The sequence below is a fragment of the Phocoena phocoena genome, chromosome 13 (assembly GCF_963924675.1).
Source record: "Phocoena phocoena chromosome 13, mPhoPho1.1, whole genome shotgun sequence".
Lineage (NCBI taxonomy): Eukaryota > Metazoa > Chordata > Mammalia > Artiodactyla > Phocoenidae > Phocoena > Phocoena phocoena.
This window is the reverse complement of record NC_089231.1, coordinates 41907189-41934469: the sequence shown is the minus strand read 5'-3', so window position 1 is coordinate 41934469 and position 27281 is coordinate 41907189. Positions and strand designations below refer to the sequence as shown.

The window sequence follows — 27281 nt, the reverse complement described above, 5'->3', positions numbered from 1 at the left end:
GCTTGCTGGTTTTTTGGTGGAGCTGGGTCTTAGCATTGAGATAGAGATCTCTGGGAGAGCTTTCACCATTTGGTATTATGTGGAGCTGGGAGGTCCCTGGTGGACCGTTGTCCTGAACTCAGCTCTTGCACCTCAGAGGCACAGGACTTACACTTTGCTGGAGCACAAAGACCCTGTCAGCCACACGGATTCAAAGAAAAGGGAGAAAAAATGAAAGAAAAATTAACAATAAAATAAAATAAAGTTATTAAAATAAAAATTTAAAATGTTATTAAAAATAGAAAAATTAAAAAGTAATGAGGGCTTTCCTGGTGGCGCAGTGGTTGAGAGTCCGCCTGCCGATGCAGGGGACACGGGTTCGTGCCCTGGTCCGGGAAGATCCCACATGCCGCAGAGCAGCTGGGCCCGTGAGCCATGGCCACTGAGCCTGTGCATCCGGAGCCTGTGCTCCGCAACGGGAGAGGCCACAACAGTGAGAGGCCCACGTACCGCAAAAAAAAAAAAAAAAAAAAAAAAAAGTAATGAAAAAAGAAATAAAGAAAGAAGAGAGCAACCAAACCAAAAAACAAATCCACCAATGATAACAAGCACTAAAAACTATACTAAAAACAAACAAATAGAGAAACAAAAAAACCCAGACAGACAAAACCCTAGGGGATTGTAAAAGCAAAGCTATACAGACAAAATCACACAGAGAAGCATACACATTCATGCTCACCAAAAGAGAAAAAGGAAAAAAAAGTGTATCTATATATAAATAAAAGGAAGAGAGCAACCAAATCAATAAACAACTCTACCAATGAGAATAAACTCTAAAACTAAACTAAGATAAATATAAAATCAGAAACAGATGTAGAAAGCAAACCCCAAGTCTACAGTTGATCCCAAAGTCCACTGCCTCAATTTTGGGTTGATTCGTTGTTTATTCAGGTATTCCACAGATCCAGGGTACATCAAGTTGATTGTGGCGATTTAATCTGCTGCTCCTGAGGCTGCTGGGAGAGATTTCCCTTTCTCTTCTTTGTTCACACAGCTCCTGGGGTTCAGCTTTGGATTTGGCCCTGCCTCTGCGTATAGGTTGCCTGAGGGCGTCTCTTCCCTGCCCAGACAGGATGGCGTTAAAAGAGCAGCTGTTTCAGGGGCTCTGGTTCACTCAGTCCGGGGGGAGGGAGGGGTATGGATGTGGGGCGAGCCTGCGGGGCAGAGGCCGGTGTTATGTTGTACCAGCCTGAGGCGTGCTGTGTGTTCTCCCAGGGAAGTTGTCCCTTGATCATGGGACCCTGGAAGTGGTGGGCTTTACAGGTCCCTGGAGGGGGTGGTGTGGATAGTGACCTGTGCTTGCACACAGGATTCTTGGTGGCTGCAGAAGCAGCCTTATTGTCTCATCCCCATCACTGGGGTACGTGCTGATAGCTGAGGCTTTTGCCTGTCTCTGGAGTTCTTTTAGGCAGTGCTCTGAATCCCCTCTCTTTGTGCACTGCGAAACAATGCTTTCTTGCCTCTTAGGCAGTTGCAGACTTTTTCCCGGACTCTCTCCTGGCTAGCGGTGGCACACTAGCCCCCTTCAGGCTGCGTTCACGCAGCCAACCCCAGTCCTCTCCCTGGGATCTGACCTCAGAAGCCCGAGCCTCAGCTCCCAGCAGGCAAGCCTCTCAGGCTGGTGAGTGCTGGTTGGCACCGATCCTCTGTGCAGGAATCTCTCTGCTTTGCCCTCTGCACCCCTGTTGCTGTGCTCTCCTCCGTGCCTCCGAAGCTTCCCCCCACCACCTACCGCTGTCTCTGCCAGTGAAGGGGCTTCCCAGCATGTGGAAACTTTTCTTCCTTCCCAGCTCCCTCCCAGAGGTGCAGGTCCCTTCCCTATTCTTTTTTCTTTTGCCCTACCCAGGTACGTGGGGAGTTTCTTGCCTTTTGGGAAGTCTGAGGTCTTCTGCCAGCGTTCAGTAGGTGTTATGTAGGAGTTATTCCACATGTTAGATGTGTTTTTGATGTTTTGTGGGGAGGAAGGTGATCTCCACGTCTTACTCCTCTGCCATCTTGAAGGTCTCTTGCAAATGCATTTAAAAAAAAAACTTGTAGAAACTATTCTTGCATGTCTGCCTGCCTGCCTTCCATTCTTTGATGTTGGTTGGATATACAGGTGCCATACTGTTTGTTTACATTTTATTCATATTTATGGGCTGTGTTCGTTGTTATACTTACTGTTTCTCCAAACACGGTGTGATTAGATTCTCCCTGACATCTCTTTCCCCCTTTTTCTTTTTCTGTCTAAACTCACACTTCTCTTTGACCTGCAGCCTGAGGGTGTGGTATTTTGAGTTCTGTCTGCTTTTGTTTTGCTGAAAGTTTGGAGAGCAGGGTTCTGGGAGGTGACGCTAGCTGTTGAGATTGGGGCGACCAGTCTGTGATCATTGTCTTCGGCAATGTCATTTGTAGTCCAGTTTCATAACTCACTCCACTTAGGCAGGACTGTGTGCTACCCATATTGGGGGATAGGAAATTTAAGCTTCCTAAATTCCCCAGTTTTGCGGTGGACACTCTGGAACTTCACTTTTGACAGAGGCAATGAGACCCAATAACTCATTTCTCCTAATGCCTTCCCTTTCCTCCGGCACCCTTGCCTGTTTCCCTCTCAGAAGAGAAAATCAAATAAGACAAGTGGACCTCATAAGTTTTGGCCACTGACTTATTAGTCAGGGGTGAGGAAGAGGTAAATGAGAGGAGAAAAAGGACAGGACAGGAAGGGGGCAAGGGAAATGCCGATTGAATCTCCATTTCTGTTTGTAGAAAGCATATCCTTGTATCACTGTACTCCTCTTTACTCTTCAGCTTGTCTTTTCCACCAGAGAACACATGAAATGGCAAGTCCTGATGGTGTTTCTACTTCTGGAAACTCGTTGGGAGGGCAGCAAGGGTCTTGCGTTCCTGAAGGTTGTGTACATACTTTTCCACAAGCTGGTCCACTCACCCCTCATTCTCCTTTCTTCCAATTGGAACTTTAATAGTGGGGTTTTCAACATTCCTTTCCATTCAGTCTCTTTCCTCAGATCTGTTTCCTAAGGACGAAGTCACATTAATTTGTGACATTTACTGAATCTTCATGGCTCCCACCTTTCAGTGGCTATAGGACAAAGCCTATTCCTTTATTGCTCATATGCTACTTATGTAATACTTTTTCTTTTTCACTATTAGTTTTATTTAATTTACTTTTGGGGATGGAGGGAGGTCCTGTGATCTAGCATTACGTCATCTTCTTCCACTGAAGTTCCAGCAAATAGTCAACAGAGGTGCCAATGCACACTTACCACTGTGCGAACCTGCCAGGGTCTCTCCATCCTCGGCCGGACACAGTCAGGCTCCTTTGCGTGGCAGGTCTGGCCCTGCGTGATCTGGCTCCTTTATTCCTCTCCAGGAGTCAATCTCTTTTCATCTCAAGCTCTGCCTTCCGGCAACACTAAACTGCTCAAGTGACTGCCCACCACACTATTCCATGCGTCCTCCATCCTCAACTTGTGGCGTACTCTGTAGTTGAAAAATGTCTTTAACTCACGCATCTTTCATTCGTCCATCCTCCCTAAACAAACTCAAAACTTTTGCCAAGTATTCCCCACAGCTCCATCTCTGTGACCAACTAGCTCCCTGCACCTACCCTCCCCCACTCCTATAGAGGTCTGTGTCCTCCTTTGACCTGTTTGACATGTTTCTATCATTACATGTTACACTGTTTCTCTTTATCCTTTTGTATTATAACCATCTGTACCTCTGTCTCTCTCCTCCACTAGATGTGACCCCTTGAAGCAGGAATAGTTTTTCTGTATCAGAGCCTGATGCCCTGCACATAGTAGGTCAAAGAATACGCTATTCAAGTGAATGAAAAATAAAACGAGCGAAGAGGCTTACTACATTCTATGGGTTTAGTTCAAGGTAGACCTCGGAATCCTTCCACCAGCAAAGGAACTAAGATTAAATAATCTCTTGTGGAATCTCTGGCCACTTGTTCCGTCACTGCAATGGAGTGCTTTACATGAGTAGAGGCATTTCTCATGGGGGGCCTGGGCTAATCCGTTCCCCAATAAACAAAGAAAATGAGAAGTCGACACTTTAGAGGGAAAAAAACTGGTGCCAATTCCACACTTTGAGTAATAGTATTTGCTCTCTGTGGTCTATGCTTTACTGTTTGTTTTTTCTCTCACAGCATTAAAAATGGTCTTGAATATCTTTGATCTTCTCTCAGTGGATAGCAATTGAAAAGGAAAAAAAAAAAAGCACAGTAGATGAGGGGAAATAAAAATTTTAATGTCAATAAAATAGTTTTATCACAAAGAAATGGAGGTAAAGAGGTTTAATTTTTAAACTCATTTGATTATCCTAAATTCAATAGGTATGTTACTGCCAAACCCTTCCTTTTAAAAGACATGTCATCTAATAACATCTAATATTAATATATCTTTTATTTGTTCAGAGTAAATAAAACACCACCAGTCATTACCACTAGAAGTTTTATGAATGTGGTTGCATTGCTTACAGAATTTGATTAAGCTTTGGATCCTCGTGTACCTATTCTGGTCTAATGAGATGGCCTTAAACGTATCTCAGAGACTTTCTTGGGCAGAAGCACTTTCTAAGAAATCAAAGTAAGGACAGAATTCAGAGGTATTTTTGTTTCATTTGCCTTGAAAGATTTAACTGCACGTTTACCATATATATTTGTTTATTACATTTGATTTGAATGTGAGAAATTAAAGAAAAATGTCATTAAAATAATTTCCAGGGCTTCCCTGGTGGCGCAGTGGTTGAGAGTCCGCCTGCCGATGCAGGGGATGAGGGTTCGCGCCCCGGTGTGGGAAGATCCCACATGCCGCGGAGCGGCTGGGCCCGTGAGCCATGGCCGCTGAGCCTGCGCGTCCGGAGCCTGTGCTCCGCAACGGGAGAGGCCACAACAGTGAGAGGCCCGCGTACCGCAAAAAAAAAAAAAAAAAAAAAAAAAAAAAAAAAAAAAAAAAAAAAAAAAAATAATTTCCAAAAAACGATACCCTTTATAAGAAGAAAAAGTACAGATACGGCAGCTAACAATTACTTGTAAAATATTCGTGCTGCTGACTTAGGATCTTTACTACAGGTGAATGGATGAAATACAGTTGGGTACAGAGGTATATAAAAGGAAAAAAAAAAGGGAAATTAAGATAACTAGAGTAGGCAGACTAATGCCCCCCAGAGAGAGATGTCCACACCTTAATCATCAGAACCTGTCAATATGTTTTGTTATATGTCAAATTAAGGAATTAAATTTATAGATGAAATTAAGTTTGCTAATCATCTGACTTTAAAAGAGGCTGTCCTATTTTATCCATATGGGCTCAGTGTACTCACAAGGGTCCTTAAAGGTGGAAGAGGGGGCAGAAAAGGAGGTCAGAGTTACAGAGAGATTTGAAGATGCTAAGCTCCGGCTTAGATGATGGAGGAAGGGAGCCCAAGTCAAGGAATGCAGGCAGCTTTCAAGCTAGAGCAGGCCAGGAAATGGATTCTACCCTTGAGCCACAAGAGAGGAACATATTCCTGCTGACACCTAGTTTTTAGCCCAGTGAGACTTCCAACTGAGCAGACTGAAATAAATTTATAGTGTTTGTGGTAATTTGTTACAGCTGCAATAGAAAATTAATACAAGTACATTCATACAATTTAATACTATAGTCATCAGAAATAATACTTTAGAAGAATACCTAATGATGTGGGAAGTATTCATGGTATATTGTTAGGACAGAAAATCAGATAAGGAAACACCATATACAGTAAAATCAAACAGAAGAATGTTTATATACCTGTTTAGATAAGCTCTGAAAGATATACTATAAAATGTTATTCATGGTTCTCTATGGCTGCTGGGATTATTTTCCCTTCTTTTCCTGTATTTCTCAAGTTTCTTTTGCAATCTGAAAACAAAATTAAATGTTGAAAATGATTGACCTTAAAACTGGAGATATGTTAATCTACTAGTCACATTTTTATCTCCTTTCAAAATATTTTTAAGAAAGGAGATTTTAATTATATTTAAATGGCAAACTCCTGTAGGTTAGCTTGTGCTCAATCTTTACCAAATTTCTGCATCTCAAACACAATTTAAAAGATAAACAGTATGTTAATGTATTGTCTACCTGCTTTATTTTTGGAGCTTTTTCTTTACAAACTAAACTTTTGAAATCTGGGCTGTACGAAATTAGAAAATATTTTTGACATAGAAAGATAAGTCTTTGAATGGTATTTGTGTTAATGGTACCAGGATTAATCAAAAGAACCAAATAGCACCTGCAAATAGCACCTGTCAAAGACTGAAATCTCAGGTGAACAAACTTACCTTTACGGGTTCAGCTGGATAATCCCTTTTCTCTTTCCTTACAGGATTCACTACTGGCACCCATCATTGTCTTGTTTTTTTAAAATAAATTTATTATTTATTTATGTCTGCATTGGGTCTTCGTTGCTGCACGCAGGCTTTCTCTGGTTGCGGCGAGCGGGGGGCTACTCTTCGTTGCAGTGCACGGGCTTCTCATTGTGGTGGCTTCTCTTGTTGCGGAGCACAGGTTCTAGGCACACGGGCTTCAGTAGTTGTGGCTCATGGCCTCTAGAGTGCAGGCTCAGTAGTCGTAGTGCACGGGCTTAGTTGCTCCGCGGCATGTGGGATCTTCCCGGACCAGGGCTTGAACCCGTGTCCACTGCATTGGCAGGCGGATTTTTAACCACTGCGCCACCAGGGAAGTCCCTATTGTTTTGTTTTTGTTTTTTTTAAAGTCACTGCCTTTTCTTCCTGCTTTATGTATTTGATTTTCATTAGTGGTGGGTTTTATTGTAGTTCTTTATATTTGTAGAGAACATAACTTAAAGGAAATTAAACTTCTATAAGTGGGATAAAACTCTCCGTGTTTAGTCAGATCGTTTATTTGATGTCATAACTATTATTTAACTACACAAATGAAACTGCTAAACTTTAGCATAAACAGGCCTGGTTCCAAGTCAGTGCAGAATGTTAAGGATTTAGTACCTGGGAGGCAACAGATTGTAGCGACCAATAGGGGGTGCTCCAGCGCTAGGCCTACCTGGGTCAAATAATGGCTTCAAGTTCTCTCTAGCCCGGTGCTCCTGGCGGCAAGTTACTTCATTTTCTTGAGGTTTCTTGTAAAATGTAAAGTGACTATCCCGATCTCCTAGTGTTATTGTGAGAATTAAAGGAAATAAAATGCCTTTTCCATGTGTAAATAATCAGTAAACAGTGGCTATCGTTCCTGGAATGCCCTTTTTACCAAGTGCTGTTAACACAATTTAAGAAAATTCAGTAACTGCTTGTGTTTGCATTCTCTATGGTTACTTCAAGGAATGTTTTCCTATTAAATGCGATAAAGTAATACATATGTGACAAGAAACTGCTGCTGTATGAAAAGCTGTCAGAAGTGGCAGAAAATTCTATTTGACCTCCGTGTTTATGAGAGTTTTATATCACCTCATTTGAATGAGAATATGAACCTGCACCCAATTTCTCCAGAATGCTTTATAAAGGAGATGTGATCTCTATTCTCTTGTGACAGAGGGTTAAAAAGGACCAGAGTGTTTTCAGGTACAAGTTACAAAGGAAAAGGAAAGCAACATGGTACTTCGTTTTGGCCTTTGAGCTCTCCCAGGGAAACGATGGGAATCCTGGTACCCTCATTCTTTTAGATAAATGTGCAAAAAGCAGAAGATGTGGGGGGAATTTACTCCTTGGTGGATGGATATGGGAGTATAAGTGAAGACGAAAATGAAATGAAAACAAGAGCACCTTGCTGGAACTCCCTTTCTCTAATCCATTTGCTTTACTATCGCTATTAAGGATTTTTTATGTATAGGCTGATCTCAAACCGGGGTGTTACTTTGTTAAATAGTAACCATGCCAAAGCTTCTAATACTCTTACGACAAAACCCAAAGCATAAACAGGCACTTAAAACAGGTATGTTTCTCCCAAAATGTTAAATTAGGAGTGACTAAAAGAGCCAGATTATTCATGAAAAATGGGGAATAAAAGATAAATTCTTAAATCAGATTTAAACAACCAGATGAAATACCCATGCTTTGCTAATCTGCTTTATCCCTTCTTGGAATAAATTATTTATTAGATTGAATGTGGAAGCTCTGGGGGACCTTGGGATGTTCTTGAAATATGTTTGAACTGTCAATTTTGTGCTAAATGTAGGTATAAAATAACATTTCATATCATTCAGGAAGTTTATAAGGTTTCACAATCAGTGTTTTAACACAGAAATCTGTTTATTAAACCCAACAAAACAGAGAAAATTATACCAGCCCTCAGGTTTTGAATTTTCATTTAAATAAGCAAACTCTAAATCCACACCTTAAAAGATGTTTGTGCATCTATGTATTTCCAAAATACTCATATTTCAATAAGATTTTCACATTATATTCACCAACAGTATCACAAAAGTTCTTTTTTGTTTTTTTGTTTTTTGTTTACGTAACTGTAAGGAACAGTAATTCTAGAAACACTAGAAGAAAAGAGCATAGCAATGTCCACAGTTACAAGAAAAAGTGCACATTACTTGGTCACAATCACAGTCATTACTTGAAAAACTATGTAACAAGTAGTTAAGAAATATCACTGATGTCTTCAACTTATTATCAAAAACCAAATGACATAAATTTTACATGAAATAAGGCAAATTCAGGAATGCACAAAGAACCTGTAATCCAACCGAAGCCAAACAACAGAAAAAAATTGTACAAGAAGCGTAAACTGATGTGCTCCTCCCTAAATATTTAAAAAATAGGCTTGCCTCAGTGCACAAAGAAAACACCATTCATGTGTATTCAACACTATAAAATAAGGAAGAAGGGCAAAATATGGGGAAGAGGAGGGGACAGTTCATTGTAGATTGCAGCTGCATCCACTGAGAGTTCTTTACATCATTTTTACCTACAACTGTAAATTATACAAATTATATCAGGAGAGGTAATGGTCTTTTTGGGAACTATTTCTGAAAGAGAGAAAAGAAAACTACACACAAGAGTGCAAATTTTCAGATTGTCACTTGCAACCTCTTTAACATTCAGTCATCGACATCCAATGGCTGCTAGAGGGATGCCCATAAGACAGCAGCGGCAATCTGGGGAGAGCAGCTGTAAGAAATCAAAGTGTCATTTTTTTTTCAATGATATGTCTTTTTCAATATTAAAAAATTCTGTGGTGAAAACCGCTATGGTAAAGCTGCAATGGTGAGTGGGATGCTTGAGACCAGCATGAGTGCAGAAACGCAGGCTTCTCTTGGAAGTAGTTCCTGATGCGACGATTTAAAGAACGTAGGCAAGGGTATTTTTTTCCCCCAGCATCAAGTGTTATTTTTGTAGAAAGAATTTGGAAAGAGGAGAAGGCGAAGGGAGGTGGAAAAGGTACTTACAGTAGTTTCTCAAAACAGTTTTCTTTTAGGACCTATGAAAAAGTTACCAAAGTAAAAATGACAGTTCTGAATGAAAAACAAGTTTTCTTTTTATAAAAATTACATATTTTTTTAAAATACAAGATCCTTTTCATTGTTATATCCTGTAGCAATGAGAAATTTTGGCTTTTTTTTTTTTTTTTTTTTTTGCCATATACTGCAGCTTTCAGTCCAGTAAGTCAGTAGCAAATTCCACTAATATTTCAGTTGGATCTTGAACTACTTTTTATACCACAAGCTTCTTCTGTTTTATCCTTGAATTAGGAATATACAGCCTTTTTTTTTTTTTGCCCCAGGTATTTATGCTGGCACACTGAAACAAAAAACAGTAGGCTGGACACATTAAAGTATCTCAAGTACTTCAGAGGCCAGAGTTCCTTTGAAGCACCTAAACACATCACTTTATGGATCAAGGACAATGTGGCATAATGGAAATATTTCTCTTAAGACTGTGCAGTAAGACCAGACGCATCTCTGCTGGGAAATCAAAACGTCATTAGTGGAAACTGCAAATTTAAACCTCAGTGAAGAGGATCGTCGCTGGACTCAGTTCTGTTGTAAAATAAGATTTTCCAGTTCATCTGCGGAACGCAATAAAAATGCAGCGGATTCCCGATATCCTGCAACCAGCTGTCTCACTGCATTGATTTCAGTTGGACTCAGCTGGGGTCTGGAGCTCGAACTGCTGGAGGATCCCGAGCTGGTCGCCAACTGCCTCTTCATGCTGAGATCAGTGGGTCCTAGAAAAAATCAGCACAAATTAGACATGGACAGTTTTTCTTCTAGTATCTTGAACATGAGCACTAAATAAATTAGTGTTGATTTAATTCACCTATTCTTTCGTGAGAAGCTACTGATACCCTTAATCAAATACATCTGCTCTCAGAAAGATGGAAGAGCAGCACGATGGGAAAAGAGTGGCTGGATTTTCTTAGACTCCTGGCCGAGACTCTGGCGGTCACTTCTGATTATAGAAAGACAGTGAAGAAATTCTCTTAACATGTGCTTTTTGGAAAATTCAATGTTAAGTCCACCTTCCACAAGTAGAAGCTTCTCTGGAGTAGTAGAAAATGAGGGAATCCCATTTTTTGTTTGCTACATTCGATAACAAATAATTTGGACCCCACCAATTCAGAAATGAAAAGAGCCTACATGGTGAGGCTAATGACCCTAGATTACAAACTTTTCAATTTAGAACAGAGAAAACTGAGGACTGCGGGGGTTCGATGACACGTTTAGAGGTCAATAACTTTTAAGTGGCACAATAGGGACGTGAATTGCATATTTTTTTCATTTCAGGCCACTGCTTTTTCCACCAGGTTGATTAGTATTTAAAAATGTGAATATATTAGACTGAAGTTTGCTTTCAAAGTGTATTGTAAATATATGATTAGTACAAACCATACCACAAAGAAACTAGACTTGGAATACTGCTTTAGGTTTTTTTTTTTTCTTTTTCTTTTAAACATCTTTATTGGGGTATAATTGCTTTACAATGGTGTGTTAGTTTCTGCTTTATAACAAAGTGAATCAGTTATACCTATACATATGTTCCCATATCTCTTCCCTCTTGCGTCTCCCTCCCTCCACCCTCCCTATTCCACCCCTCCAGGCGGTCACAAAGCACCGAGCCGATATCCCTGTGCCATGCGGCTGCTTCCCACTAGCTATCTACCTTACGTTTGGTAGTGTATATATGTCCATGCCTCTCTCTCACGCTTTGTCACAGCTCACCCTTCCCCCTCCCCATATCCTCAAGTCCGTTCTCCAGTAGGTCTGTGTCTTTATTCCTGTCTTAGCCTTAGGTTCATGACATTTTTTCCCTTAAATTCCATATATATGTGTTAGCATACAGTATTTGTCTTTTTCTTTCTGACTTACTTCACTCTGTATGACAGACTCTAGGTCTATCCACCTCATTACAAATAGCTCAATTTCGTTTCTTTTTATGGCTGAGTAATATTCCATTGTATATATGTGCCACATCTTCTCTATCCATTCATCCGATGATGGGCACTTAGGTTGTTTCCATCTCCAGGCTATTGTAAATAGAGCTGCAATGAACATTTGGGTACATGACTCTTTTTGAATTTTGGTTTTCTCAGGGTATATGCCCAGTAGTGGGATTGCTGGGTCATATGGTAGTTCTATTTGTAGTTTTTTAAGGAACCTCCATACTGTTCTCCATAGTGGTTGAACCAATTCACATTCCCACCAGCAGTGCAAGAGTGTCCCCTTTTCTCCACACCCTCTCCAGCATTTATTGTTTCTAGATTTTTTGATGATGGCCATTCTGACTGGTGTGAGATGATATCTCATTGTAGTTTTGATTTGCATTTCTCTAATGATTAATGATGTTGAGCATCCTTTCATGTGCTTGTTGATAGTCTGTATATCTTCTTTGGAGAAATGTCTATTTAGGTCTTCTGCCCATTTTTGGATTGGGTTGTTTGTTTTTATGTTATTGAGCCGCATGAGCTGCTTGTAAATTTTGGAGATTAATCCTTTGTCCGTTGCTTCATTTGCAAATATTTTCTCCCATTCTGAGGATTGTCTTTTGGTCTTGTTTATGGTTTCCTTTGCTGTGCAAAAGCTTTGAAGTTTCATTAGGTCCCATTTGTTTAGTTTTGTTTTTATTTCCATTTCTCTAGGAGGTGGGTCAGAAAGGATCTTGCTGTGATTTATGTCATAGAGTGTTCTGCCTATGTTTTCCTCTAAGAGTTTGATAGTTTCTGGCCTTACGTTTAGGTCTTTAATCCATTTTGAGCTTATTTTTGTGTATGGTGTTAGGGAGTGATCTAATCTCATACTTCTACATGTACCTGTCCAGTTTTCCCAGCACCACTTATTGAAGAGGCTGTCCTTTCTCCACTGTACATTCCTGCCACCTTTATCAAAGATAAGGTGTCCATATGTGAATGGGTTTATCTCTGGGCTTTCTATCCTGTTCCATTGATCTTTCTGTTTTTGTGCCAGTACCATACTGTCTTGATTACTGTTGCTTTGTAGTATAGTCTGAAGTCAGGGAGCCTGATTCCTCCAGCTCCGCTTTTCGTTCTCAAGATTGCTTTGGCTATTCGGGGTCTTTTGTGTTTCCATACAAATTGTGACATTTTTGGTTCTAGTTCTGTGAAAAATGCCAGTGGTAGTTTGATAGGGATTGCATTGAATCTATAGATTGCTTTGGATAGTAGAGTCATTTTCACCCTGTTGATTCTTCCAATCCACGAGCATGGTATCTCTCTCCATCTATTTGTATCATCTTTTATTGCTTTGATCAGTGTATTATAATTTTCTGCATACAGGTCTTTTGTCTCCTTAGGGAGGTTTATTCCTAGATATTTTATTCTTTTTGTTGCAATGGTAAATGGGAGTGTTTTCTTGATTTCACTTTCAGATTTTTCATCATTAGTATGTAGGAATGCCAGAGATTTCTGTGCATTAATTTTTTATCCTGCTACTTTACTAAATTCATTGATTAGCTCTAGTAGTTTTCTGGTAGCATCTTTAGGATTCTCTATGTATAGTATCATGTCATCTGCAAACAGTGACAGCTTTACTTCTTCTTTTCCAATTTGGATTCCTTTTATTTCCTTTTCTTCTCCGATTGCTGTGGTTAAAACTTCCAAAACTATGTTGAATAATAGTGGTGAGAGTGGGCAACCTTGTCTTCTTCCTGATCTTAGTGGAAATGCTTTCAGTTTTTCACCATTGAGGATGATGTTGGCTGTGGGCTTGTCATATTTGGCCTTTATTATGTTGAGGAAAGTTCCCTCTATGCCTACGTTCAGGAGTGTTTTTATCATAAATGGGTGTTGAATTTTGTCAAAAGCTTTCTCTGCATCTATTGAAATGATCATATGGTTTCTCTCCTTCAATTTGTTAATATGGTTTATCATATTGATAGATTTGTGTATATTGAAGAATCCTTGCATTCCTGGAATAAACCCCACTTGATCATGGTGTATGATCCTTCTAATGTGCTGTTGGATTCTGTTTGCTAGTATTTTGTTGAGGATTTTTGCATCTATGTTCATCAGTGATATTGGCCTGTAGTTTTCTTTCTTTGTGACATCCTTGTCTGGTTTTGGTATCAAGGTGATGGTGGCCTCGTAGAAGGAATTTGGGAGGGCCCCTCCCTCTGCTCTATTTTGGAAGAGTTTGAGAAGGATAGGTGTTAGCTCTTCTCTAAATGTTTGATAGAATTCGCCTGTGAAGCCATCTGGTCCTGGGCTTTTGTTTGTTGGAAGATTTTTAATCACAGTTTCAATTTCAGTGCTTGTGATTGGTCTGTTCATATTTTCTATTTCTTCCTGATTCAGTCTTGGCAGGTTGTGCATTTCTAAGAATTTGTCCATTTTATTGGCATAGAGTTGCTTGTAGTAATCTCTTATGATCTTTTTTATTTCTGCAGTGTCAGTTGTTACTTCTCCTTTTTCATTTCTAATTCTATTGATCTGAGTCTTCTCCCTTTTTTTCTTGATGAGTCTGGCTAATGGTTTATCTATTTGTTTATCTTCTCAAAGAACCAGCTTTTAGTTTTATTGATCTTTGCTATCGTTTCCTTCATTTCTTTTTCATTTATTTCTGATCTGCTTTGGGGTTTTTTTGTTCTTCTTTCTCTAATTGCTTGAGGTGCAAGGTTAGGTTGTTTATTCGAGATGTTTCCTGCTTCTTAAGGTGGGCTTGTATTGCCAGAAACTTCCCCCTTTGAACTGCTTTTGCTGCATCCCATAGGTTTTGGGTCGTTGTGTCTCCATTGTCATTTGTTTCTAGGTATTTTTTTATTTTCTCTTTGATTTCTTCCGTGATCCCTTCGTTATTAAGTAGTGTATTGTTTAGCCTCCATGTGTTTGTATTTTTTACAGATCTTTTCCTGTAATTGATATCTAGTCTCATGGCGTTGTGGTCGGAAAAGATACTTGATGCAATTTCAATTTTCTTATATTTACCAAGGCTTGATTTGTGACCCAAGATATGATCTATCCTGGAGAATGTTCCATGAGTACTTGAGAAAAATGTGTATTCTGTTGTTTTTGGATGGAGTGTCCTATAGATATCAATTAAGTCCCTCTTGTTTAATGTATCATTTAAAGCTTGTGTTTCCTTATTTATTTTCATTCTTGATGATCTGTCCATTGGTGAAAGTGGGGTGTTAAAGTCCCCTAGTATGAATGTGTTACTGTCGATTTTCCCTTTTATGGCTGTTACTATTTGCCTTATGTATTGACGTACTCCTATGTTGGGTGCATAAATATTCACAATTGTTATATCTTCTTCTTGGATCGATCTCTTGATCATTATGTAGTGTCCTTCTTTGTCTCTTCTAATAGTCTTTATTTTAAAGTCTATTTTGTCTGATATGAGAATTGCTACTCCAGCTTTCTTTTGGTTTCCATTTGCATGGAATATCTTTTTCCATCCCCTCACTTTCAGTCTGTATGTGTCTCTAGGTCTGAAGTGGGTCTCTTGTAGACAGCATATATAAGGGTCTTGTTTTTGTATCCATTCAGCCAATCTGTTTCTTTTGGTGGGAGCATTTAGTCGATTTACATTTAAGGTAATTATCGATATGTATGTTCCTATTCCCATTTTCTAAATTGTTTTGGGTTCGTTATTATAGGTCTTTTCCTTCTCTTGTGTTTCTTGTCTAGAGAAGTTCCTTTAGCATTTGCTGTAAAGCTGGTTTTGTGGTGCTGAACTCTCTCAGCTTTTGCTTGTCTGTAAAGGTTTTAATTTCTCCATCAAATCTGAATGAGATCCTTGCTGGGTAGAGTAATCTTGGTTGCAGGTTTTTCTCCTTCATCACTTTCAGTATGTCCTGCCACTCCCTTCTGGCTTGCAGGGTTTCAGCTGAGAGATCAGCTGTTAACCTTATGGGGATTCCCTTGTGTGTTATTTGTTGTTTTTCCCTTGCTGCTTTTAATATGCTTTCTTTCTATTTAATTTTTGACAGTTTGATTAATATGTGTCTTGGAGTATTTCTCCTTGGATTTATCCTGTATGGGACTCTCTGTGCCTCCTGGACTTGATTAAATATTTCCTTTCCCATATTAGGGAAGTTTTCAACTATAATCTCTTCAAATATTTTCTTAGTCCCTTTCTTTTTCTCTTCTTCTTCTGGAACCCCTATAATTTGAATGTTGGTGCATTTTATGTTGTCCTAGAGGTCTCTGAGACTGTCCTCAGTTCTTTTCATTCTTTTTTCTTTATTCTGCTCTGCAGTAGTTATTTCCACTATTTTATCTTCCAGGTCACTTATCCGTTCTTCTGCCTCAGTTATTCTGCTATTGATCCCATCTAGAGTATTTTTAATTTCATTTATTGTGTTTTTCATTGTTGCTTGTTTCATCTTTATGGCTTCTAGGTCCTTGTTAAATGTTTCTTGCATTTTGTCCATTCTATGTCCAAGATTTTGGATCATCCTTACTATCATTATTCTGAATTCTTTTTCAGGTAGACTGCCTATTTCCTCTTCATTTGTTAGGTCTGGTGGGTTTTTATTTTGCTCCTTCATCTGCTGTGTGTTTTTCTGTCTTCTCATTTTGCTTATCTTACTGTGTTTGGGGTCTCCTTTTTGCAGGCTGCAGGTTCATAGTTCCCGTTGTTTTTGATGTCTGTCTCCAGTGGCTAAGGTTGTTTCAGTGGGTTGTGTAGGCTTCCTGGTGGAGGGGACTAGTGCCTGTGTTCTGGTGGATGAGGCTGGATCTTGTCTCTCTAGTGGGCAGGTCCACGTCTGGTGGTGTGTTTTGGGGTGTCTGTGGACTTATTATGATTTTAGGCAGCCTCTCTGCTAATGGGTGGTGTTGTATTCCTGTTTTGCTAGTTGTTTGGCATAGGTTGTCCAGCACTGTAGTTTGCTGGTCATTGAGTGAAGCTGGGTGCTGGTGTTAAGATGGAGGTCTCTGGGAGATTTTCACTGTTTGATATTATGTGGAGCTGCGAGGTCTCTTGTTGACCAATGTCCTGAAGTTGGCTCTCCCACCTCAGAGGCAGAGCCCTGACTCCTGGCTGGACACCAAAGGCCTTTCATCCACACGGCTGTTCTTATCCTCGCCCACCAGCTCCAGCCTTGATGGCCTCCTCCTCAGTGAAAATAGCAGCTTCACCACTTACTAGCTGTGTGATCTTAGGCAGCTTACTTAACCTCTATATGCCCTAGTTTCCAATTCTGGAATACCTCAGATTCTGACCATCCCTGCAGGCTGCTGCTGGCTGCGTCCCTGTCCCTGGGTCGTGGGCCCGGTGAGATCCAGAGAAAGAAGTCCTACGACTTCACAGCCAGCTGCGTCCACTCGTCCGCTCCTGCTTTAGGTATTGTTAAATACTTATTTAACAATATTTATTTGCACAAAACACTCATGTGTCAACATGTTTTCCTCACATATATTTAACTAAATCATATAGGTCTGCTTTTTGATGACATTTTTGTAAATTTTTACTGAAAAATAATTTATTAAGTGATTTAAAACTCTTGAAGCATTTGTGTTAAGATTCTTTGTATGATTACTCTTAGATTATTATATTAGGTATTTATTATATACCTAAGCATTCATTTTTATATTTCTTACCTTTCATTAAGCAATTGCTATAATTATTAAATTTGCAGTAATAAATTTAAAATCCTTGAAAAATATTACTATGTACATAACTAAAGGCATGCTCCAAAACTGTAGTGATTCTATAACTTGAAAGTATTTTAACAGATTTTTTCCTAAACATGTTATAAATTTTCAGATAGTAGTATTCATTTCATGAACTAAAATGAAGGTTGTTATTTTATCTAGAATTCTAGTTCTTCTTGAGGCATAATGGAGACAGGTCAAGATCCATCCCCTTACACCCTCTCTCCCAAAGGGAGAGAAGGATTGTTCTGTCAGCTAGGAGGCAGATGTCCCATAAGAGGGAAGTAGCTTCACTTGGAATTTAATTAGGAGAGAGACAGGAGTAGCACTCAAACTCTGACATCTGAGAGAAACTTATCTCCACTTCTGCCACGGCCTTTTCAAAGCTTTGGTCTTCTAGCAGGAGTCGGCTGCCATTTGATCTCCTGTTCACAAAATCATGACACAGATATAACAAGCCGAAAGGGAGAGATGCAGGGATGTTACACTTGCAAATAGGAATACCGTACAAGCAAACCATTAACAGCAACTGTTTGGGAAATTCTGAGCGGATTAAGAAACCATCATGACATAATAGGAGTTTGGGTCTCTGAATGAACCAACTTTAAATTTTACTTCTTTCCTTTACATTCAAGAATCCTAGTACAAATCTTATTTATCTATATATGTATTTATTTGAAGTATAGATGATCTACAATGTGTTAACTTCTGTACAGAAAAGTGATTCATTTATATATATATGTGTGTATATATATATATATACACATATACATATATTCTTTCATATTATTTTCCATTATGGTTTATCACAGGATATTGAATACAGTTCTCTGTGCTATACAGTAGGACCTTGTCATTTATCTATTCTATATATAATAGTTTGCATCTGCTAATCCCAAACTTCCAACCCATCCCTCCTCCACCTCTCTCCCCCATTGGCAACTGCAAGTCTGTTCTCTACCTAGTACAAATCTTTATGAAAGAATTTTCCTCTCAGTTATGTAGGTACCTAGTGTCTGGCTGACTGTCATTATTTAATTAGAAGGTGTAACATTTTGTGATGGTTTTGCTGTCCTGCCAAGTTGCTGACTAGCATCTTGAACTGGAATTGAGAAAGGGTGGGGTGAGGGCTCCGGTTCTTTTTGGGGTGAGAGAGGTTGTGCTTTTATTCTAATATTGCAGTTTATGGATTATTCTCCACCTCTGGCTCAAAGGTGTACACCTCCAAACTGAGATATGGCTTTCGCTTTCTTTCAGATTTTTATTAACATAGGCAAACTCTAGATAGCTCAGTAATTGAGAAGCCATTCACAGCTCTGCTAGTTTTTGTTCTGGAAGAAAGTTAACTTCATTATCTTGGTTTCTTTTAGATCTACAGGATCAGGGTTGAGAATATAAATCAAAAGTACAAGAAATTCTTTTTGCTGAATGTTGATTATTCAGATCATCAAAGTTATGAGGTTGGATAGTGAAGCAAAAAAAAAAATTAAAATATTCACAAATGAATAAATTATTTAACTAGTGACTGCTTAAACAGTCCTGCCCTGTTTGTCACTAATTTTCATTTCTGCCTCATTGAGTCAATGTCATACTTGACTGGTTTGGCCTAACTCAAACAATACAATGTAATTAAAATGCATGTAAACTATAAAGCAAAATTTCAAATTTTATGAAGTTGCTGAATTTAAAGAAGTTGAGAAATGTATTCTTGCAGACCTGATCAAATCACAGACAAGGCCACTGAAAAGTATGGTTCTGGAAGAGCAGGACCAGTTAATAAGAAAATGAGCAAGGAAAATGACCCACTAGATGCTTCAAGAGAAAATGATTTGAATATCTAGTATTAAGGCACATATTCAGGAAAATTGACAAGGCCAATTTTATATAAGTACAGCTGACCCTTCAACAGGTGAGGGTTAAAGGCGTCCACCCTCTGCCATGGTTGAAAATCTGCCCTCTGTATCTCTGGTTCCTCCACCTGTGTGGATTCAGTCAACTGCAAATAGTGTAGGTCTGTAGTATTTGCTATTGAAAAAAAAAATCTGTGTAAGAGGATCCACATAGTTGAAACCCACATTGTTCAAGGGTCAACTGTACTTACTTTTAACCCAAATGATGCAGACCTTCTTAATGTTCATTCTGAAAAGCTGAACAAGAAATAAAAGATATTTCATGCCAACATACAATGTTGTTAGAAAAATTTAAGACCCACTAAAATCAACCCTTGATTTATTTTTTAAGGTTTGGGGGGACAATTAAATTATAAGCAAATTCCAATTAAATGAAAATATAGATCCATAATTCTTTATTTTTTAAATTAAATATCAATTGAATACTTTCCCCCTATTTATGTTCATTTTTGGCCCCTGTTTTAATTAGATTTACCTTTCTGGTCCTATTTTGGTGTCAATTATCCACAGATAATAGAAAGCCCTGGACAAAGTTTTGTTGTGTTTTTTAAAAACTTTGATAACCATTTTTATTATATGTACTGAGGAAGAATGCAAGACCCATGAAGGCAGGCACCCTTTGTGTCTTACCACATTGTTCTAGGTAGCTGTGGTGGTGCATGGCATAAAATAAGGCTCAATAAATATTTGTGTAACAAATGAATGATAAATGCCAGGTACTTTCTACAGCTAACACTCAAGAAATGGAGAATGAGTGATGTCATTGATAATACCCAATTATGGTTAAATGAAAACTAGTTAGACATGGAAAATAGTAGATTTGGTGTAACTTATTCAAGTAAAGTTACCTCTAATATATGGGAATATTAGTATTGCTCTGAAAGTTATCTGAAATTGTGGAAAAATAAGTAGAATTGCTTATAACAGTACTTTCCATGTGAATTGTTGCTGAAAAAGAGAATAATAGTTACTGTCCATTGCCTAAATAATGTTTTCCCACTAAATGTTACAATGAGTATTGAGTTGGACATAAAAACGTCCTAACTGCATGCAACCTTCTCCTACTTCCCCTCCTTTACCTACAACCTCTACTCCCAAGTCATGCACTCTGAAATGTTTGGATAACTGGCAATTCATTTAACAATTTTAAATAAGTTTTCAGATTCATGCTTTTAAGCATGATGGGCCAGATAGTAAATATTTTAATCATTACAGGTCAAGAGGCATTTAAGTACTCATAGTTAAAAAGTTTTGTGAGAATTTACTTTCTTTATTGAGATATAATTGACATATAACATTATTTCAGGTGTACAATATAATGATTCAATATTTGTATATAATGCTAAATGATCACCACAATAAGTCTAGTTAACATCCATTATCACACATTGTTACAAACTTTTTTTCTTCAGATGAGAACTTTTAAGATCTACTCTCTTAGCAACTTTCAAATATATCAATACAACACAGTGTTAGTAACTGTCGTCACCGTGCTGTACACGACATCCTCATGACTAACTTGTAACTTGAAGTCTGTCCCTTTTGATGATCTTCACCCATTTCACTCACCCGCCCAGCCACCAATATGTTCTCTATATCTATGAGCTTGTTTTCATGTTTGTTTGTTTTTTTCCAATTCTGCATGAATTGAGATCAAACAGTATTTGTCTTTCTCTGAGTTATTTCACTTAGCATAATGCCCTCAGGGTCCATCCATGTTGTCACAAATGGCAAGACTTCCTTTTCTTTTTATGGCTAAATCAAATTCCATTGTGTGTGTGTGTATTTATAATTATATATTTATAATTTTATATATAATTTAATATATATAATTTAATAATTATATTATAATTATTATATTATTATATTATATTAATTATTATTATATATCATATTATTTATATATATTATTATATATTATATTTATTATATTATATTATAATTATTATATTATAATTAATTATTATATTAAATTATAATTTAATATATATAATTTAATAATTATAATATATAATTATAATATATAATTATATATTATAATTATAAGTATGGTTATATAATTATATGTATTCATAAATATATATATAATTTTATATATATATAAAATTACATTTTCTTGATCCACCCATCTATCAATGGACAGTTGCTTCCATGTCTTGGCTATTGTAAATAACGCTGTGATGAACATGGGGCTGCAGCTATCTTTTCAGGTTAGTGTTTTCATTTCCTTTGGATACATACCCAGAAGTGGAATTGTTGGATCATATGGTAGGGAGGTATTCAAATGTGTCTGATTCAGGATAAAATATAAACACATCTTATTAGAAATTTCTTTTAGATTTTACTGTTATGCCTTCAAATAAAGTCTTTTGTTAAAGACCAAAAAAAATCTGGTCTTATGCCATATGTAAATGACTTGTTTGGTTTAGGTTTGCAGTAGAGAGGCCTTACAATTTAGGGAGGTGAGAGAGAAAAGCCAAAGTCCCTTGGATCCCAATGTGGCCCTTCTCAGAGCTCCTGCTCAGTGCTCTGGGAAGATGGTGAGGGAGGCTTTATATATATATAATGTACACACATATATGTATATAGGTATATAAAAATTTTTAATTTTGTTGAAGTATAGTTGATTGACAATGTTGTGTTAATCTCTTCTGTAAAGCAAAGTGACTCAGTTTATATATATATATTCTCTTCCATATTCTTTTCCATCATAGTTCGTCACAGAATATTGAATATAGTTCCCTGTGCTATACAGTGGACCTTGTCGTTTATCCATCCTATATATAATAGTTTGCCTCTGCTAACCCCAAGCTCCCATCTCTTCCCTCCCTTATTCCCCCCTTCCCCTTGGCAAACACTAGTCTGTTTTTGTTTCATAGGTATGTTTATTTGTATCATATTTTAGATTCCACATACAAGTGATATATGGTATTTGTCTTTCTTTTTCTGACTTCACTTAGTATGATAATCTCTAGGTCCATCCATGTCGCTGCAAATGGCATTATTTCGTTATTTCTGGCTAATATTCCATTGTATACCTATATATACCACATCTTTATCCATTCATTTGTAGATGGACATTTAGGTTGTTTGGCCATTGTAAATAGTGCTTCTATGAACACTGGGAGGTGCATGTATCTTTTTGAGTTAGAGTTTTCTGCAGGTATATGCCCAAGAGTGGGACTGCTAGGTGGTATGGTATGGTAACTCCATATTTAGTTTTTTTAAGGAAACTCCATACTGTTCTCCATAGTGGCTGTACCATTTACATTCCCACCAACAGTGTAGGAAGGTTCCCTTTTCTCCACACCCTCTCCAGCATTTGGTTATTTGTAGACTTTTTAATGATGGCCATTCTGACTAGTATGAGGTGGTATCTCACTGTAGTTTTGATTTGCATTTCTCTAATAATTAGCAATGTTGAGCATCTTTTCATGTGCCTATTGGCCATCTGTATGTCTTCTTTGGAGAAATGTCTACTTAGGTCTTCTGCCCATTTTTCGATTGGATTGTTTTTTTGCTGTTGAGTTGTATGAGCTGTTTGTATATTTTGGAAATTAAGCCCTTGTCAGTCATATCATTTGCAAATATTTTCTCCCATTCCATAGTTTGTCTCTTCATTGTTTATGGTTTCCTTTCTGTGCAAAAGCTTGTAAGTTTGATTAGGTCCTATTTGTTTATTTTTGTTCTTATTTCTATTGCCTTGGGAGACTGACCTAAGAAAACATCGGTACAATTTATGTAAGAGAATGTCTTGCCTATGATCTCTTCTAGGAGTTTTATAGTGTCATATTTTATGTTTAAGTCTTTAAGCCATTTTGAGTCTATTTTTGTGCATGGTGTGACGGTGTGTTCTAACTTCACTGATTTACATGCAGCTGTCCAACTTTCCCAGCACCACTTGCTGAAGAGATTGTCTTTTTTCCCATTTTATATTCTTGCCTCCTTTGTCATGGATTAATTGACCACAGGTGTGAGGGTTTTTTCTGTGCTCTTTATTCTGTTCCATTGATCTGTATGTCTGTTTTTGTGCCAATACCACAGTGTTTTGATTACTGTAGCTTTGTAGTATTGTCTGAAGTCTGGGAGGGTTATGCCTCCTGCTTTGTTCTTTTTCCTCAGGATTGCTTTGGCAATTCTGGGTCTTTTATGGTTCCATATAAATTTTAGGATTATTCTAGTTCTGTGAAAAATGTCTTGGGTAATTTGATTAGGATTGCATTAAATCTGTAGATTGCTTTGGGTAGTACTGCCCTTTTAACAATGTTCTTCCAATCCAGGAGCACAGAATATCTTTCCATTTCTTTGAATCATCTTAAATTTCCTTTATTGTTTTGTAGTTCTCAGCATATAAGTCTTTTACCTCCTTGATGAGGTTTATTCCTAAGTATTTTCTTTTTTTTAATGTGACTTTAAAAGGGATTGTTTGATTACATTCCCTTTCTGATATTTCATTGTTAGTGTAAAGAAATTAAAAATTTTTGTAAAACGGATAGGGGGTGGGAACCTGCTGTATAGTGCAGGGAGCTCAGCTCGGTGCTCTGTGATGACCTAGATGGGTGGGATGGCGGTGGGGTGGGAGGGAGGTCCAAGAGGGAGGGGATATATGTCTACATATAGCTGATTCACTTTGTCGTACAACAGAAACTAACACAACATTGTAAAGCAACTATACCCCGATTAAATATATATTTTATATATATATATATATATAATGTTTAATGGGGACCTTGTTTAATGAAGAACAAAGTTTGTAGTATAGGTGAGAGCTGTGGGGGCTCAGAAGAAGGGGGGCAGAGAGGACTGCAGTGGTGGGAGAGTGAGCAGGACACTGCCTCCCAGCACCTGTCTCCTTGCTAGAAAGTCACACTGTCCTTTCTTGGAGTCTCTCTGCAGTCTGGTGGGACAGCAGAGCAGGATAACTTGCCCCATTTTATAATTGGAAAAACTGAGTTACAGACAGGTTCACTGGCTTTCCCAAAGCCACACAGGGTTACTGGTTTTTCTTCCTGTACCACTGTGGCCTAGCTCAGGAGAAATATTAGTAGTTGGATAGGGGAAGACAAATGTGCCCTTTAGGAATAGCAAACAAAGATGTGGAGACAAGCAGAAGTGAGCTGCATAGAGTGCTGGCTGGAGTCAAGTGGGGATACAGTTCAGGGGTACTTTTCTTTAAAGCCAGAATTTATTTCTGTTTAAAACTATCCAAGAGACTTGAAAAAGGCCCAATGTCCCAAAGATGTCTGGGTTTAATACAAGATTATACTGAAGTGGCGTCTCTTGGTTCCTCCTTTGCTAAAGCTTCAATTTGATCCTGGTTAATCGCATGCACTGATAATTCTTCTAGTTGGGTAGTGGTGATTTCCTCAGACTCCTGGCATCTTTCATAAGTGGCCATCAGTCTATGAACCAAACAAAAACAATACCAGAAACACTGGAGAAATGCTTGCAGTTTCTACTTGACATACTTCTTGCATTATTCTTTGAAACCAGGTCCTCTAATTATCAGCTTGGGCAGCTGAGATCCTGATGAGTCTTATGTGGTATTGGGGTAAAGCTGGCCTCGTAAAAATGAGTTTGGAAGTGTTCCTATCTCTTCTGTTTTTTGGAAGAGTTTGAGGAGGATTGGTATTAGTTCTTCATTGACCGTTTGATAGAATTCATCAGTGAAAATGTCTGCTCCTAGACTTTTGTTTCATTGGAAGATTTTTGATTACTGATGTGATTGCCTTACCAGTAATTGGTCTACTCAGATTTTCTAGATCTTGATGATTCAGTCTTAGTAGGTTGTGTTTATAAGAAGTTTATCCATTTGTTCTCAGTTGTCCTATTTGTTGGCATGTAATTGTTCATAGTATGTTATCATCCTTTGTAGTTCTGCGATATCCTCTTTCATTTCTGACTCCATTTATTTGAGTCCACTCTTTTTTCTTAATAAGCCTAGATAAAAGTTTGCCAGTTTTATCTTTTCAAAAGAATAGCTCTTATTTTTATCTTTCTATTGTCTTTTTCACTTATTTCCACTCTGATCTTTGTTATTTCCTTCCTTCTGCTAACTTTGAGCTTAGTTTGTTCTTTTTCTAGTTCCTTGAGGTGTAGAGTTGTTTATTTGAGATCTTTCTTGTTTCTTGATGTAGGCATATATCACTATGGACTTCCCTATTAGAATTGCTTTTGCTGTATCCCATAAGCTTTGGTATGTTGTATTTTCATTTTCACTAGTCTTGAGGGTATTTTCTCATATCCCTTTTGATTTACTCTTTGACCCATTGGTTGTTAAGTAGCATGTGGCTTAATCTCCACATATTTGCCAATTTTCTAGTGTTTTTCTTGTAATTGATTTCTAATTTCATAACATTGTGGTTTTACCACTAACCTATCAAACTGTTGTGTGGTAGAGAAATTAGGATATTCAGATTCTGTTTCTGACAAAATTTCACAGAACTGATAATACTTAAATAGATGAGGACCAATGAAGTTTAAAGCTGATATTACTGCTTCAATAACACTTGATTCAAACGTTTTCCACATTGTATCTGCCAATGAATAGTTCAAGGAATAACCATATGCCTTATGTAAAAGGAAATTTTGTAATTTTATACAAATAAGCCTCATTTTGCTTCATACATCTTAGAAGATGCCACTTCAGATTGTACCGAATTAGTTTTTTCCTTAATTTTGAAAACACACTTAGCTAAAGTTGCTCTACTCATACTATTCATAGATGCTAATTCTTCTGTCACTTCAAACTCATCATTGATTCCTCAAATAAACAACAGAACAGTAGCAGAAACATCTCAATTTATTAAAAGACAGGGGAAACAACTTAAAATCAATCAGTTGCCTTGTTTTTAACTGACTAATGATATTGCCAATATCTCAATTTCTTCAACCCCCAAAGCACTGTTTTTGTTATACTACTAATAGTCAAAGAAGTTTATTTTCTCTGGACATATGTCTTCAGCTGCTACAGTCCAACACAACTTAATAAATTCACCATCAGTAAGTGAAGTGATTTTTCTGGCTTGCCTAATATATGAACCACTTGGAAACTTACTTTGGTTGCAGGTTCATTTTCATTTTATATTTTGATCAGGTGTTTAAGAGGTATTTTATTGATACTATTTTTGTACTTTTCTGCCAAATGGTGAAAAAAATAGGCATTATTCTTCAGCATCTCAGCTAAATTAGCTAATGTATATAAAGCATCAAGCATAGGGCCTGGGTTATAGCAGATATACACAACTAGACTCAATGTGCTAATGAATTACTTTTATATTCACAAGTGATTGCAATATAATTTGCTTTTCTAATACTATTCTTGATGGTAGGATTACAGTAGCATCCTGTCCTTGGGTGTTTTCCATTTCTTTTTCTTTTCTCTCTTTTAGATCTGTCTAAATGAAGATTTTCTAGTCATTGAAGTTCTGGTACAACTCATTTGTAAAACTATGTGAATATGATTTTTTAATAATGGGTAGATTTTTATAATACTGATTCAAGTTAATCAATTGGAATAGCTATTCCTTTTAGAGTCAATATTGGTCAATTATATTTTTGTAAAAGAGTCATATCTCTAAATTTTCAAATATACTTGCATAAAGTCACAAATATTTTATTATTTTTTATGCTTCCTTTCTCTTAGTTCATCTTGCCCGATATTTTTAAAGTCCTTTCAAAGATTCTGCTTTTGATTTTATTGATCTTCTCTATTGTGTCTTTGTTTTCTATTTAATTTCTCCATTTATTTTCTTCTATATGCCACATTTTCTCTGATCTGTTTCTAACTTCTTGAGTTAAATGAGTGCCTCATTAATTTTATTTTTTTGTAATGTGTGTGTCAAAATACCACCTAATTCCATCATTCAAACTTAATGTGTAGCATTTTCATTCTCATTAATTATAAATATTCCTGAATAAAATGCTACCAGTATATTAATAATTCTTTGATTGTCACTACTTGTTTAGATGGTCAATATGTCTGAGAGAATGTGTATTATCAGATACCTGGGGCAGCCTTTAGATATAGCCAGATTAAATTCTAATTACTTTTTCAAATCCGAAGGATTTTTCTTTTCTATCCATCAGTTTCTGAGAGAAGTGCGTTAAAGGTCTAAGGCTATGATTGCGCATATGTCAGTTTCTTGTTGTAATTTTGCTATTTTATTTATTAATTTTGAGGTTATATTGGGGTTCATAGTTTCTAGACAGTTGTGACTTTCTGATGAAACGTTCCCTTCATCATTAGGTTGTAAATTGTTTATGTTCCAAA

At 37.5% G+C, this 27281-nt stretch overlaps 1 protein-coding gene across 8 annotated transcripts in view; it reads right to left on the bottom strand.

Annotated features, from left to right (window-relative positions):
* Nucleotides 1-9624: 9624 nt before the first annotated feature.
* The window catches only part of NOL4 (nucleolar protein 4), a 394072-nt gene continuing 376415 nt past the window's right edge, over nt 9625-27281 (bottom strand). For 6 of the 8 annotated variants that reach the window (XM_065889363.1, XM_065889365.1, XM_065889369.1 and 3 more), the window contains one exon: nt 10021-10214. In XM_065889363.1, coding sequence (XP_065745435.1) covers nt 10021-10214 — 194 coding nt within the window. Of the gene's footprint in view, nt 10215-27281 lie in introns of all 8 variants that reach the window. The other 2 variants (XM_065889362.1, XM_065889364.1) reach the window with 1 other exon arrangement.